General features: G+C 48.4%; 2 protein-coding genes across 7 annotated transcripts; both read left to right on the forward strand.

Moving 5' to 3' along the window:
- Positions 1-188: 188 nt before the first annotated feature.
- MTMR11 (myotubularin related protein 11) lies at positions 189-8693 on the forward strand. Of its 6 annotated transcripts, none has more exons than XM_005203860.5 (17): positions 189-487; positions 834-924; positions 1882-2003; positions 2230-2290; positions 2461-2603; positions 3073-3151; positions 3278-3413; positions 3663-3750; positions 3908-3996; positions 4081-4205; positions 4652-4718; positions 4949-5019; positions 5540-5706; positions 5969-6142; positions 6862-7038; positions 7457-7750; positions 8028-8693. In XM_005203860.5, the coding sequence occupies exons 1-17, from the start codon at positions 422-424 to the stop codon at positions 8172-8174; spliced, it is 2097 nt and encodes a 698-aa protein (XP_005203917.1). In that variant the 5' UTR covers positions 189-421; the 3' UTR covers positions 8175-8693.
- An 812-nt stretch (positions 8694-9505) lies between these two features.
- SF3B4 (splicing factor 3b subunit 4) lies at positions 9506-13238 on the forward strand. Its single transcript, NM_001205584.1, has 6 exons — positions 9506-9595; positions 10045-10173; positions 10407-10949; positions 11263-11469; positions 12449-12622; positions 12822-13238. The coding sequence occupies exons 1-6, from the start codon at positions 9562-9564 to the stop codon at positions 13007-13009; spliced, it is 1275 nt and encodes a 424-aa protein (NP_001192513.1). The 5' UTR covers positions 9506-9561; the 3' UTR covers positions 13010-13238.
- The last annotated feature ends 1714 nt before the right edge of the window (positions 13239-14952 follow it).

Below are 14952 nucleotides of genomic sequence, written 5' to 3' on the forward strand. Positions count from 1 at the left end.
AAATAGTCTCCAAAGCTCAGGAACAGAAAGAGGATAGGATCTGGGTTTGGAGTAAAGAAGGGAATGTGGTTATTTTCTCAGTTCCCCAATTTTTCCTCACCTTTCTTAGGTTCTTCCACTTTGTCTCCACTTTTCCAAAATTGTGTGTCTTCTCCTTTAAGGGGCTGGGCATCTCTTCCGCCCTCTCCAGAGTCGACTGAAGTTTCCGTGGAGCCTTCTCTAGCTGGACTGGACACACCTTTCAGAAGACCCCACATCGTGCTCCTTGCACCTCAAGTGCTCCTTTCCCTTGAATCTTCCTCCTGCCCCTCTCCCTGACTTCCCTCCAGCTAGCTACAGGATTCAGCCTCTCCCCAAGGGGCTTGAGCATCCTCGAGGTTTTCCACCCTTGACCGCTCCATCCCCGGATGGAGCCAGAGAAATGTGGTGGGGGGGCCGGGGCCAGAGTTTCAACATCGCCCCCCAGAAGGAAGAGCCAGAGATGGGGGTAAGGAGAGGAAAAGGGCTTGGGGGAGGGGTTTGTCATCTAAAGGGTGCAAATGGGGATGATGTGGAGAAAGAAAAGAATCTAGAGGAGGCGGAGGGTATGTCTCATATCAGCCTCTGGTTGACAGTGCTTGGTCTTTTTTGCAGTCTCAAGTTCATTGTCTCATTATCCATTAACCAGCCCCTCCCTCCCTTAACTATCTGCCGACGCCTGTCCTGAGCTCTCCACAGCCACTGATCTCAGTTTCTCCTGAGAGTCTGAGTGTAGGCCTCCAAAGGTGGCTGCTGAAGTAACCCCAGACTCCAGGACCAGAGAAGCTTGGGGATTAACCCTACACCCTTCACAGCTCTCTGGACCGAAGTCTGTCCAGGGGACTGGGATGCCAGAGCCCAGGAGTCGTCAGCTGGGCAGCTGCCTGGCCTCTGGAGGCCTCCCAGGTAATAATGCCTTCCCAATACTTCTGATTTCCAGACTGTTCCAAATTTCACCCTCCTCAAACCCTGTTTCAAACCTCACTAAAGATACCTCTGTATTCCTCTTCCGGCTCAAAGTGCTTTTACCTGAGGTTTGCTCTGTTCTATGCCTAGGGCTGGCTAGGAGCTTGATGGTCCCTCTGTTTTCTTGACCCTGGTACTCCTCCTCTCATTTACTTATTCAAAAATATTTGAGGGCCTAAAATCTCTCCTTCTAAGCTTTCATTCTTGTGGGGTTAGGGAGGAATCTTAGTCTTTCCTCTTTAGATTCTCCTGTCGCCGAAAAACTGGCCTCTGTTCACCTATGCTGAATAGAAAGAGCTTTAAAGGAGACAGAGCTTTAAAGGAGTAGAAGAAAGTAGCTTTTTTACTTTGCCAGGCAAAGGGGGCCACAGCAAGCTAACGCTTTCAAGACTGCGCCCTTCCCCTTCCTGGGAAGTTGGAAGAGGTCTTAATAGTTTTAGGGTGGGAAAATGGGACTGAAGATAAGGATCAGGGTTGATGTAGCTTTGCATTCTTCTCCTCTTAGAGTCACTGGAATCATTAGGGCTGGCTTCGGATCACTCCAGAACAGGTTCTGGTGGTCCTCGAGGTCAGTGTCCTATGACATTCTTTCTGGAAAGAAGAATGCTCCCAGAGGAAAGGAGTGTTAGGGAAAGTTGTCTTGGAGGGGTAAACATCAAGTAGCCGAAGGCAATCATTTTCAGAGTGCAATTAAGCAAGAAAGAGAGGGAGAACAAACATGGGTAGGTTGAGTGAGTGGAGAGAATAAAGGCTGCATAAGAGCTAACAATGGAGTGCCTCAACTAGTTTCTGCTACAGAATGTCTGAGAGGAGTGTGTGTATACGAGTGGGGGCAACACTGCGAGTGGGGGCAACACTGCGAACAGGCATAACCTGGCTTCCCTTCTTGCCCTGCAGGGGAGCAGATTCTAGCATGGGCCCCAGGGGTGAGGAAGGGGCTGGAACCTGAAATGCCTGGAACCCTGATCTGCAGCAACTTGAGGGTCACCTTCCAGCCCCATGGATGGCAGCGGAGTCAGGTGAGAAGGTTAGGGCAGTGGAAAGGACAACTAGTGGCAAGTGGAAAGGGAGTCTAGAAGATTTAGACAAACATTATAGAAGTGAGACAGTTATGCTTAAAAGGCTGTCTTCTAAGAGTACCAAGGATTGTCGTTGGGAAGCATCTCTAGGGAGGTTAGGGCTGTCAAGGTAGGACAATGAACGAGACTTCAGATGTCTTTAGCGTCAGTCATGTGCTTCCTCTAGGAGACTCCCCTGAGCAGTGAGTATGATTTTTCCCTGGCCAACATTGGGCGATTAGAGGCTGGTAAGTGTGGTGGTTTGGTGAAAGGGCTCACTGTGGGTGCTGGAACCCTTCCTCATCCTTCCTCTATTTTCAGAGGACAGACTGAGTGGATGGAGTGGGATGGGCTAGAAGAGTTCCTCCTAGAGGGACCCTGATCCATGGCTATACCACTCTTTAACTCTTGACTTCAGTGCATGGCCCGTCCCGAGTCCAGCTCCTCCGTCCAGGGTCCCTGCTTAAATTTATCCCTGAGGAGATTCTGATTCATGGCCAAGACTTTCGGCTACTCAGAGTTGGTTTTGAGGCTGGAGGACTAGAGCCTCAGGCCTTTCAGGTAAGAGGTCTCCAACCCAAGAATCCCTCCTCCCCTTAGAATCTTGGGATCCTTTCCTTGGCAATCCCCAATAGTCCCATCTCTCAAGATCCCTCTCATCATTCTCTCTGCTTCTCTCCTCTAGGAAAGACTAAAATTAGAGTATGGTAAAAGTAAAGGCCTGAGTTCTAGCCCAGCGTTGCCAACTATCAGGAGTGTAACTGTGGACGAGTGTCTTCCTTTGAAAAACAGGGAGGGTTGGACAAGATTATTCCCAAGATTCCTCCCAGCACTACCATTCTGTCATTTTGTGGTTCTAAATGTGTTCTCCTGACTCCAGTTCTCATGACCAGTGGAAGCTCCCTTTGTTAGGGACAGTCTTCACTTTTCTTCTCTATTAGTGGCCAAGACGGTGAAACAACATATGAGCCTTATTGCCTCCTTTTTACTTTAGTCTGAGGCAAAGGATGGGCTGTCCTTTCTTCCACAGGTGACCATGGCCATTGTCCAAGCCAGAGCTCAGAACAGTCCAGCCCAACAGTATGCAGGGATAACCCTGAGCCAGGCTGGTGAGTGAGGGTGCTTTGGGGTAAAGAAAGGGTAGAGTCTGAAAAGCAGAAGCTGGCTGGAGACAGAAGAGCTAAGCTGTCTCTGGTTCTTCTTCCTCCTCCTCTTGTGCTGACCTCCTGCCCTAGGCCAGAGTTCTGATTCCAGAAAACCACCTATTCCCCTCTTGGAGACAATAGAAGACTGGGAGACTGAGCGGAAAAAGCAGGCAGCCAGGGGCTGGAGGGTCAGCACTGTCAATGAGAGGTTCGACGTAGCCACCAGGTGATTCCCCAGTCCACCCAACCCCAAGCTGCCCCTTCAGTCTTCCCACACTACTCTGATCTAAAACTTGGGATTTCCCACAAACTCCAGCCTCCAAGGACATCCACAAACCTAGACCCCTTATCTCCTAAATCTCTAAACCTGAGATCCTTCAGAATGATCCCCTCCTAAGCAACTTCCTTATAGTAACAGGTTTGCATTGTATTGAGGTCACTGGGCCATGCTGTGACATAACTCTCAATTTCACAGCCTCCCCCGTTACTTCTGGGTCCCTAACCGAACTCTGGACAGTGAGGTCAGGAGAGCATTTGGCCACTTCCATCAGGGCCGTGGACCGGTCAGTGTGGGGATGATGGTAATATTTGGGGATTAGAGGGTCATGGGAGGTTAGGGGTCATTGTGAAGGGAGGGGATCCCTGAGGTCAGTGTCGGGGCAAGGGTAGGGTGGGGCTAGGAGTTTCTCCCTCAGTGATCCTTCTCTCATCCATGTGAAGCGCCTGTCCTGGCATCACCCTGGGGGCAGTGATCTTCTTCGTTGTGGGGGCTTCTATACAGCCAGTGACCCCAACAAGGAAGATATCAGGTGAGGGGAGGTTTGATAAGCAGAATCAAAGGTTAGATGTGAGGGGCAGACACCTTCCCTTACTTTCTGATCCCTTCCCTCCAGAGCAGTGGAGTCCATGCTTCAGGCTGGGCATTCAGATGTTGTCCTGGTAGACACCATGGATGAACTGCCTAGTCTTGCAGATGTCCAACTTGCCCACCTGAGGCTGAGGGCCCTCTGCCTGCCTGGTGAGAGAAACTTTGACCACTCACCCCACCTCTAGGTCTGTTGACCCTAACTTGGTTTGCCCTTTTGCCTGATATGGATGAGTACTCCTTCAGCCCAATAATCCTTCGTTTTCCACTCAACTCCCATTTCCCACAGACCCATTGATTTCCTGTCTTCCTGATCCCAACATTTTTTTTTTTTAGGCAGCTTTATTGAAATATAATTTATGTACCATAAAATTCACCCTTCACCCATCTTGAGAGCACAATTCAATGCATTTCATTGTATTTACAATGTTGTACAACCATCACAACTTAATTGTAGAAACCTCATAGCCATTTATAGTTACTTCTTGTTCCTTTCCCCATAAGCAACAACTACCTAACTTATTACCCCTTAATTCTGGACCCTGAATCCCCAGTTCTCCTCATCTCTTTGCCCTTCTGACTCCTCTGCACTCTCTCAGATTCATCTGTAGCTGAGGATAAATGGTTCTCAGCTTTGGAAGGAACACGATGGTTGGACTACACCAGGTACTCCATCTTTTTCTGGCATGATTTATAATTCAAACTTCTGTCAACTTGGACTCCTCTCCCATTAACTCTTCTCCTTGGTTCCCCAAGAAGACTGTTATTTGTTGCTCCTTAGAAGGTGGGTGGGGGGTGGGGGCAGGAATTGGGAGTCTGCCCCATAGTATCCCATGACCCATCACTCCCTTCCTGTAGGCCTATTGTTCTCTTCTCTTCCTCCCCCACCCCTCCAGGTCTTGTCTTCGAAAGGCCAGTGACATCTCAGTCTTAGTGACATCCAGGGTTCGTTCTGTAGTACTTCAAGGTGAGTTTCTTGGGCCAACCCACTCCATTCCTTGCCCTTTTTCTTTACTCACCTGACTGGACTCTGCTCAGGAAGGGAGGTCTAGAGTTTCCTTGTCCCCTTCCAGTGCTGGCATCCTCCTCTCGTTTTGCTAGGAACTACTCGTGTTTCAGAGCTACTTCTGCTTCCCCATTAAGCTTGTGGTCCCTAACAGAGGGCTTCTCAGCCTTCTGTTCCTGTCCTTCCATCAGTGGATGGGGGCTGGGATTGGGGGCGGGGGAAGGAAAATGAGGAAAACTGGTTTGGCATTTGATTCTGCTTCCTACATGTGAAGCTGGGTGTTTCTATCTTGGAGTGTATGAAGTGAATCACTCAAGGTCTTTGTTTTCTCTTCACTTTTATGTGCCCTCTCAATCCTACCTACCCAAAACTTTCCCCCTATGCCTCTTACTTCCTCTTGCCATGTTTCCTTTTCTCACTCTCTTCTGCCCTAGTTTCTTGGTCTTTCTTTCTTTGTCCCTTATCCCTCTTTATCACCCAGAGCGCGGTGATCGTGATTTCAATGGCCTCCTCTCTTCACTCGTCCAGCTGCTTTCAGCCCCTGAAGCCCGAACACTGCTCGGCTTCCAATCACTAGTGCAACGAGAGTGGGTGGCAGCTGGACATCCTTTCCTGACCCGACTTGGGGGATCTGGGGCCAGTGAAGAGGTGAGAATGTTTGGGGAGGGTATTATTAAGAAGTACAGGGATGAGAAAATGACATACTAAAATCCACTGGAGGTGAATTAGGTCCAAATTAGGGCCTGAGGTTGGGCTGAGCTTGAAAGAAGATCCAGATGAGGGACCATAACCCCCTACCTCAACTGATTTCCACTGCCTGACCTCCTTAGTGTCCCCATTCCCACGTCACTCATCCTCCCCATTTAAGTCCCCACACCCACTTCCAACCTCTTAATTTCCCTCTTCTTAGGCCCCAGTGTTTCTCCTCTTCCTTGATTGCGTCTGGCAGCTCCTCCAGCAGTTTCCAGCTGAGTTTGAATTTTCTGAGTTCTTCCTTCTTGCTCTTCATGACAGTGTCAGAGTTCCTGACACCCTTACATTCTTAAGAGACACTCCCTGGGAGCGTGGAAAGCAGAGTGGACAGGTCAGTGACTTCCATTTTTGCCTTTCCGCTACCCATTAAGTACTCTCTGGAAGTTTCCTGGTGGGCTAGTGGTTAGGATTCTGGGCATTCACTGCCATGGCCCAGGTTCAATTACTGATCGGGGAACTAGGATCCCACAAGCTGTTCAGTATGGCCAACAAAGGAACTACTCTCTGAAGTTTACTCTTGAATATGAAAAGTGGTCTGCGGGTGGGAAAGGGGGAGGAGGTTGGTGCTTTCTTTCAGGACTAGACTTCCATCCTACATCTGATTCTTTTCGTGTGTGGCTGTGCTGGGTCCTCATTGCTGAGTGGGCTCTTCTTTAGTTGCAGCAAATGGGGAGTGGAGGCATAGTCTCCGGTTGTGGTGCACGGAGTTCTCGTTGTGGTGGCTTCTCTTGTTGCGGAGCATGGGCTCTAGGGTGTGCAGGCTTCAGTAGTTGTGGCATGTGGGCTCAGTAGTTGTGACTCCCAAGCTCTAGATCACAGGCTCAATAGTCGTGGTGCTCAGGCTTAGTTGCTCCAAGGTAGATGAGATCTTCGTGAACCGGGGATCGAACCTGTGCCTCTTGCACTGGCAGGTGGATTCTTAGCACTTAGCCACCAGGGAAGCCTTACATCTGATTCTTAGAGTAACAGATGAATTTCACGATTTATCTCTAAACTGGGGAGGATTATATATTTTTGTTTAACCTTCCTCTTCTTGTTTCCTCTATCTAGTTCAACAACTATACACAAGTCTATACCCCTGGGTTCCCAGGGGCTGGGAACTCTATTAACCCACAGCTATCTGTCTGGGACTGGAATTTACGCTACAGCAATAAACAAATACTACAATTCCGTAATCCTGGCTATGACCCAGAACACTGCCCAGATTCCTGGCTCCCTAGACAGCAGGTAAGGTGTCTGAAGTTCCTAAATTCCTTTTTCTCACAGGCTCATCCTAGTAGATGAGAAGTGATAGTGTCTGAGTTCCTCATTCCCCTTCTGTTGTCATTTATAGTCCTAACTGTCCCCAGGAAGACAGAAATCCTAGACATCACAAATGGCATCTTTTTTCGTCCTCCTCATCCTTATTAGTCTTCCTGTCTCATGCACACATTTTTATGTTTCCCTAAAATCAACTTTAATCAGTCCTGAGGCCTAGTTTGAAGTCTAATGAGAGCAGATAAAGTGTTCTCAGGGGGAGTCTTGTAGTTTGATCACTGGTGCAGTGTGCAGTGGGTGACTGCTGGACATTCCTTCATGACCCAGTTTGGGGAAACTGGGGTCATCAGGTGTCTAGGTTGCCAGTTGATTTCCTGTTCCTCCTTAGCCAAGCTTCATGGTTCCTGGGCCCCCCAGTTCCGTGTGGCTCTTCTCTAGAGGGTCCCTGACACCCCTGAATCAACTCTGTCCTTGGCGGGACAGTCCCTCCCTGCTGGCAGTCTCTTCTCGTTGGCTCCCTCGACCTGCTATCTCTTCTGAAAGCCTGGCTGATCAGGAGTGGGGGCTCCCCTCACACTGGGGAGCTTGCCCTTTACCCCCGGGACTGCTGCTGCCTGGATGTCTGGGACCCCAGATCAGGCTCTGGAGACGCTGCTACCTGAGGGGAAGGCCTGAGGTCCAGGTGAGAAGGGAAGACAAAAATTGGGAGTGGGAGAAGGGGTCTGACTGCTGAACCAGATGTTCTAGGAGAAACCAGATGTTTCCAGGAGGCAGAAGGGCAAGGGTTTGGGGGACTGGGAAGTGAGATACCATTCCTATTGGTATCAAAGTGAATAGATTTGGGACTGTGGGAAGACTGCTTCTGGCTTATATCAAGTGGAACCTAGGGCATAGTTGGAGGGGGAAAGGGAACTAAGAGAATTAAGGATCCTCTCTGCCTCTCTTCACCCTCTTCCCAGATGGGCCTCTCAGCTCCCACAATCTCTGGTCTCCAGGAGGAGCTATCCCATCTTCAGGAGTTATTAAGGAAATGGACACCACGAATATCTCCCGAGGATCACTCCAAGAGAAGAAACCCAAACACCATTCTCTCCCAATCCCGTTGAAATTGCTTTCTCACGGGCAGGGCAGAAGGTGGTCTGGGGGGAGGGAGAGTTTTGTCTAATCCTTCGTTTTTTCTTATCTGGTCTTGCTGCCTCCGCTTTCATAAACAAGATCACTGACCTGAGTTTCTATTTAAGATGAGTGGTGCTAACCGTATCCAACTCTTACCCTGCCTTGTTTGGTTTAAATAGTTCTTGTCATTTGAAGAATTAAGAAACAAAAACAATCCAGAACGACTGCCTCTTTTTTTCAGGGCAATTCCATGTCTTTGGGATGGAAATTTTGTATATCGCGCTGGTAAATTGTGATAATCAGATATACTGTTTATCAGTGCCAACTAGATGGCCTACAGACCTCCTTCTCACCTCCTCTTGCTGCTTCTTTAATTCCAATTTCTATTTCTTCCCTTATAGTTTTCTATGGGTATGAAATATACACGGGACACCCTATCTCTTCCAATTATCTATTTTCGTCGTGACATTTCTATTTAAGGAGTTCATTAAAGCACAATATTTATACACGCCGCTGGCACTGTTTGTGTCTGATTAAAGGAACCTTAGGCAAGGGAGTGAGGGGAGAGGAGGGAAAGGAATGTGACCCATAAAGGGACGGTACCGACCATATTACTGCTAAGGAAGTAAGGGGCTGGGTTGCGTGAGGCGCTGCAGGATTCACAATTTAAGGTCCTCTCTTTCGTGCAAACGGGGCAAAGGCACACTCAGATGTTGCTGGAGTTCAGGGTGTGCTCTGGAGGTCGAGGCCGAGGCCGAGGCCTGTGGGCTTCAGTATCAAACCCCCGTAAGATTCGGTACCACCCCACCTCCGAGCCTCAGGTTCCCCTCACCCTCTATGGAGTGACTAAGCGAGCTCAGACATTCCACAATTCCCTTCCCCGAGGTAAAAGGAAATACCTCAAGCCCAGGCCTTGGCTGTGAGGCCCCATCTGTTCAAGGACTGCGGGTAGGGATGGACGGTTGTCCCCACGCCTTGCGTTGAGGGGTTCCTCTGCACTCCCTTCTAAGGGGGAAAAAAGGCTACAAAACACATGAAAACTAAAGTTTTGTTCTCCCAGCTTCTGAAGTGACATTTTCGGGAGCAGTGTGACCCTTTAACTTCTAACACTGCCTTAAGAGACAGAACGTTTCCTTTTCACGTTCCCCGCCCTGTCCGCTCATCGTAGCACTTCTGCACGGGACCGTGCGCTGAAGCGCACCACTGCCTCAGCCGCTTCCAGTCTTAGCGTCTCCTAAGATGGCCGAGGCCGCTTCCGGCTCCTCCCCTGCCGCGGCCCCGCCCACCACTCACGTCAGCCTTCGCCTCGGAAGTGGAAGTAGTGACTGAGGTCAGGGGGCGGGATCGCTGCCTGGAGACGGCGGGAGCGGTTTCGCCATGGCGGCCGGGCCGATCTCCGAGCGAAACCAGGGTAACTGGAGGGGACAAACCCAGAATGGACTCTGGGGGTTTGGGGGACCTCGACTAGGCCCAGCAGTGTTTCCGTTGGGGCGGGAGATTTTACCTTTCCGAAGGGCGCGAGACTGGTCCCGATGCCTTATGGGGACGGGATGGACGCGCTTGAGGCCTGTAGTTGTGATGCTGTGTCCAATCCTCTGCTGCCCTCCCACTCAAAAAAAAAAAAAAGAAAAGTTACAGAGTGAACTTGCACCGCAACTCTAAATTAGATTTAGGATTGTCTATTTTCTGGAAAGGAGGAGTTTCTAAAAGCTTAATCTAACGTCTTTTTTTTTTTTCTTATTCTTTGCTTTTCTACCCCATCTCCACCCCCACTTCCTCCGCCTGGGTTCCATCTTCATGTTCCCGTTACCTCCCTACTTCCCCTCATCTCTGCCCTCACCTCCTAATCCTGTCTTCCAGATGCCACTGTGTACGTGGGGGGCCTCGATGAGAAGGTTAGCGAACCACTGCTGTGGGAACTATTTCTCCAGGCAGGGCCAGTAGTGAACACGCACATGCCAAAAGATAGAGTCACTGGTCAGCACCAAGGTGAGTACACGGCAAAAAGTGCAGTTACGTATGGAGGGGACAGACTGCTCCTGGAGGTCCCTAGAGGTATTAAGCGTTTTGGAGTGAGCAAACTAAAGATTTTGTTTCTGGAACCATTCTCAATTGAAGTTGGGATTATTATTTCTTATCCTTTGTGCTTTAGAAGGCAAATGAGTTATAAACTCGTTTTTAAATCACTTCAGTTGCTAACCTCTTCTTTTCCACTTCCGCAGGCTATGGCTTTGTGGAATTCTTGAGTGAGGAAGATGCTGACTATGCCATTAAGATCATGAACATGATCAAACTCTATGGGAAGCCAATACGGGTGAACAAGGCATCAGCTCACAACAAAAACCTGGATGTGGGGGCCAACATTTTTATTGGGAACCTGGACCCAGAGATTGATGAGAAGTTGCTTTATGATACTTTTAGCGCCTTTGGGGTCATCTTACAAACCCCCAAGATTATGCGGGACCCTGACACAGGCAACTCCAAAGGTTATGCCTTTATTAATTTTGCTTCATTTGATGCTTCGGATGCAGCGATTGAGGCCATGAATGGGCAGTACCTCTGTAACCGCCCAATCACTGTGTCCTACGCATTCAAGAAGGACTCCAAGGGTGAGCGCCATGGCTCAGCCGCTGAAAGACTTCTGGCAGCACAGAACCCACTCTCCCAGGCTGACCGCCCTCATCAGCTGTTTGCAGATGCACCCCCTCCACCATCTGCTCCCAATCCTGTGGTATCATCATTGGGATCTGGGCTTCCTCCACCAGGTAAAGCTTTTGATAAAAAATGTTTGTCTTGGGTTGGGAAGGGTGGGGCCAGGAAGAAGGAAAAAGAACCTGGCAAGGAGGGGACATTGAGTCATTAGGTGAAAGGGGTTGAGGGATGATGATTGTGGTGGGAAGAAAGTTGTTGAGTTTCTCCAGAAGGTTGTTGCTCGAGTCATTTAATGTTGCTTCTGACTTTAGAGAGCTGGGAGGAGGGGAAAAGAGCTCATTCTGCCTGGAGATGCCAGGGTGGAACAGGCTCTCTAAAGGCACTCTCTGCTCACTATCATTAACTGTTTTTCCATTTTCTCTATAGGCATGCCTCCTCCTGGCTCCTTCCCACCTCCAGTACCGCCTCCTGGAGCCCTTCCTCCTGGGATACCCCCAGCCATGCCACCACCACCTATGCCTCCTGGGGCTGGAGGACATGGCCCCCCATCAGCGGGAACCCCAGGGGCTGGACATCCTGGACACGGACATTCACATCCTCACCCATTCCCACCGGGTGGGATGCCCCATCCAGGTGGGTGTTCTTTGCTGGGAAGGAGAGGGATGAGCTTGGTAGAGGAGCTCTATCAGTACTTAATGCTGCTCTTCTTTGTTCTTTAACAATAATAGATAGTGCCCAAGCTCTCCTTTTTTTCAGACATTCGTTTATGAAAAAAATGCAAGATACTTTACTGTTCATTTTAATAAACAACCATCATGCTGTCTATATTCTTGTTTAAGTTTTACCAAAGAGAACAACAGGCTCTTCTGCATTGGTTCTTTACCACTAGCCCTACCTGGGAAGCCTAGGCTCTCCTAGCCTCATTATTTCACACCTAATTTATTTCAGTAATACCCTAACTGACACTTTGACTCTAATTATCTCTACTTTGATTGACTATCTCAGAGTAATTTTTCTTAAATACAGATATTCACACACCTTTGCTCAAAATTCTTCTGCTGCTCCCTTTTACTTACGGAGTGAAACCGAAACACTTTATCATAGCATTCTAGGCTTTGCATGATCTGGCTCCTGCCCGTTACTCCCATGACTGCAAGCTGTTCTCCTGGTTTTCCTTTAACATACTGTGCTGTTGATCACATCCATGCTTTGCACCTGCTGATTTTTTTCTGCCTGGAATGTTCTCTTCCGACTCTGTTGTCCACCTGAAAAATTCATGTTCATCCTTTAGAATTAGATCTTTGCTGTGACAGTGTCTCTGTTATCTTCCCAGATTCTGTTCAGTAGAATAATCACGCCATTCTGCAGCACTGTTACAATGCCTAAATCATGGAAGGAGCGAATGGGCTTCAGGGACTGGGGAGCTGTTGGGTCGTTGGTTGATTTATTCTCTTGGGATGGAGTCAAGGATAAGGGCACTTTTTACCAGCTTTAATTTCTGTATTCTATCTGATGTCACTTTCTTCATTTTCTTCTCTGTCTTGTTTTCTTTGCCCTCCTGTCTAACTTCCTTTTGTCTCATTTCTCATTGTGTCTTGTTTTGTTCTCATAGGGATGTCTCAGATGCAGCTGGCCCACCATGGCCCTCATGGCTTAGGGCACCCCCACGCTGGGCCCCCTGGCTCTGGGGGGCAGCCACCACCCCGACCACCACCTGGAATGCCTCATCCTGGACCTCCTCCAATGGGGATGCCCCCCCGAGGGCCTCCGTTTGGCTCTCCTATGGGTGAGTAGTCTTTAGCCACCTCCCTCATCCTCACATATTGTTCTTGCAGCTTCTTTTGTCACACCTCTTATCTCCTGCACTTTCTTTTCTTTCTTCTCTTTCTTTTCACTGTCTCCCAGTGTATCCTCTCCCTACATTGTCCCAATATGCACTGTCTCCTATTCTTTGTTTTTACTTAGTTTTCCTTTTCTACCTGCAGGTCACCCAGGTCCTATGCCTCCGCATGGTATGCGTGGACCTCCTCCACTGATGCCTCCTCATGGATACACTGGCCCTCCACGACCTCCACCCTACGGCTACCAGCGGGGGCCCCTCCCTCCACCCAGACCCACTCCCCGACCTCCAGTGCCCCCTCGAGGCCCACTTCGAGGCCCTCTCCCTCAGTGATTTCTCATTGTTTTTCCTCCTGTCGTAGCCTCCCAATATCTATTCACTTCCTTGGACCAATCAGAGCTGCTGTAGCTCCGAGGGGCTAAGGCGCTAATCCCTCTCAGGCCTTTCTTTTGTAAGTGTAATTTTTTCACAGGAGGCTTTATTTTATTTTATTTTTTCCTACGTTGGCCCTAAGTGTTTTACAGATACCCAGAGAAAATTAAACTAAACTGCTTGTTTATCATTTGTGGTGCTTAACTTAATAACTTCTTTTTCTCTGAGAAGAGATGTCCATATATTGGGAGAACGGTAAGGTAGGAGTGAGGGTATTTATTCCAAGTTTTAAAGACTTACTCTATAATGTGCTATTGCAAGTGCTGGACTGCTGTGTACTGCAGCACTTGATTCATTACGTCAAAGTTACACATAAGATGAAGACCCAGTATCTATGGCATAGAGTTACTGTGAGTATTAAGTTAGAACAGAAGTAAAGTTCCTGGAAATAAGATGGCAAAAATAGGAAGTAACATGCACAAAGCTATTCATTGCAGCACTATTTGTAATAACAGATTGGAAACAACTCTCAGTCAGTAGGGGACTGGTTGAATAAACTGGTAAATCTACACAATAGAATACTAAGCAGCAGTAAAAAGGAATGAGGGAGACTACACACTGATTGAAGAGATCATGAGACTATATTAAGTGAAGAAAGCAGCATGTAGAACAGAATGTATAATGGCCTTTCTTATCTAAAGGGTGACACATAATATATATTATACATTTGTCTCTATTGTAAAAATGGAAGGATAAGGGCTTCCCTGGAGCTCCAGAGGTTAAGACTCTGCTTCTACTGCAAGGGCCACAGATCCAATCCCTGGTCGGGGAGCTAAGATCCCACATGCTACATGGCCAGAAAAAGGAAGGATAAACCATAGACTAATGGAAATTGATACCCACTAGGAGAAGGGACGGGGGAGCCTGGTGGGCTGCCGTCTATGGGGTCGCACAGGGTCGGACACGACTGAAGCAACTTAGCAGCAGCAGCAGCAGGGGAAGGGAAGGGATATGGAGGGAAGCTGGACTTCTCAAGCATACTGTTACTGTGGAACCATGTATCTTAAATGGTAGCAAAGTAATTGCAATGGGACTGTAGGAACTCAGTAATCCTTCATTTTCTTTTGTTCTTTATACTGCCAAATATCTTGGGTAAGGGATGTGTATCTTATTCCTGTTTCTTTTCTTCTCAGTCCTTCCAAACCTGATTTCCATCATATTTAAATCTGTGCTCTAGACTAACTAGATCAAATCCAGTGGCCTATTCTTTCCTTTGCCACATTTAATCCTGTTATATCATCCTCTTCTCCAAAGCTCTTTTTGGCTTATGTAACCACGAACTTTCTTAAACTCCAGGCAAGAAAAGGTAAGCCTGGCCCTCTTGTTCTTTTGCATCATTCTCATTCACGTAACGTAGTACACACATGGGCTCTGCTGGTGGCCACTGAAGATACAAAGATGAGCAGGGCAGTTCTGCTGTCTGATCATTACCAGCGGGGTGTGAAAGTGTTAGTTGCTTAGTTGTGTCTGATTCTTTGTGTCCCCATGGATCATAACCCACAGGGCTTCTCCGACCATGGAATTCTCCAGGCAAGAACACTGGAGTGGGTTGCCATTTCCTTCTCCAGGGCATCTTCCCAATCCAGGGATCAAACCTGGGTCTCCCACATTGCCAGCAGTCTCTACCGTCTGAGCCACCAGAGCAGTAGACTGATACATAAGAGATTATTATGAAACAAACTATTTTGAGAGCATAAGGAAGGGTATCCAACCTGGCCTGAAAGTCCAAGAAAACTTCCTGGGAAAATGACAGTTGAATGATCTTGAAGGTTAGAAGCTTCTCAGACAAAGATGAAGGGAAACTCATTCCAGATCTGTGGAATGCTTCTGAGCAGAAGTAAGAG

The sequence above is a fragment of the Bos taurus genome, chromosome 3 (assembly GCF_002263795.3).
Source record: "Bos taurus isolate L1 Dominette 01449 registration number 42190680 breed Hereford chromosome 3, ARS-UCD2.0, whole genome shotgun sequence".
NCBI lineage: Eukaryota > Metazoa > Chordata > Mammalia > Artiodactyla > Bovidae > Bos > Bos taurus.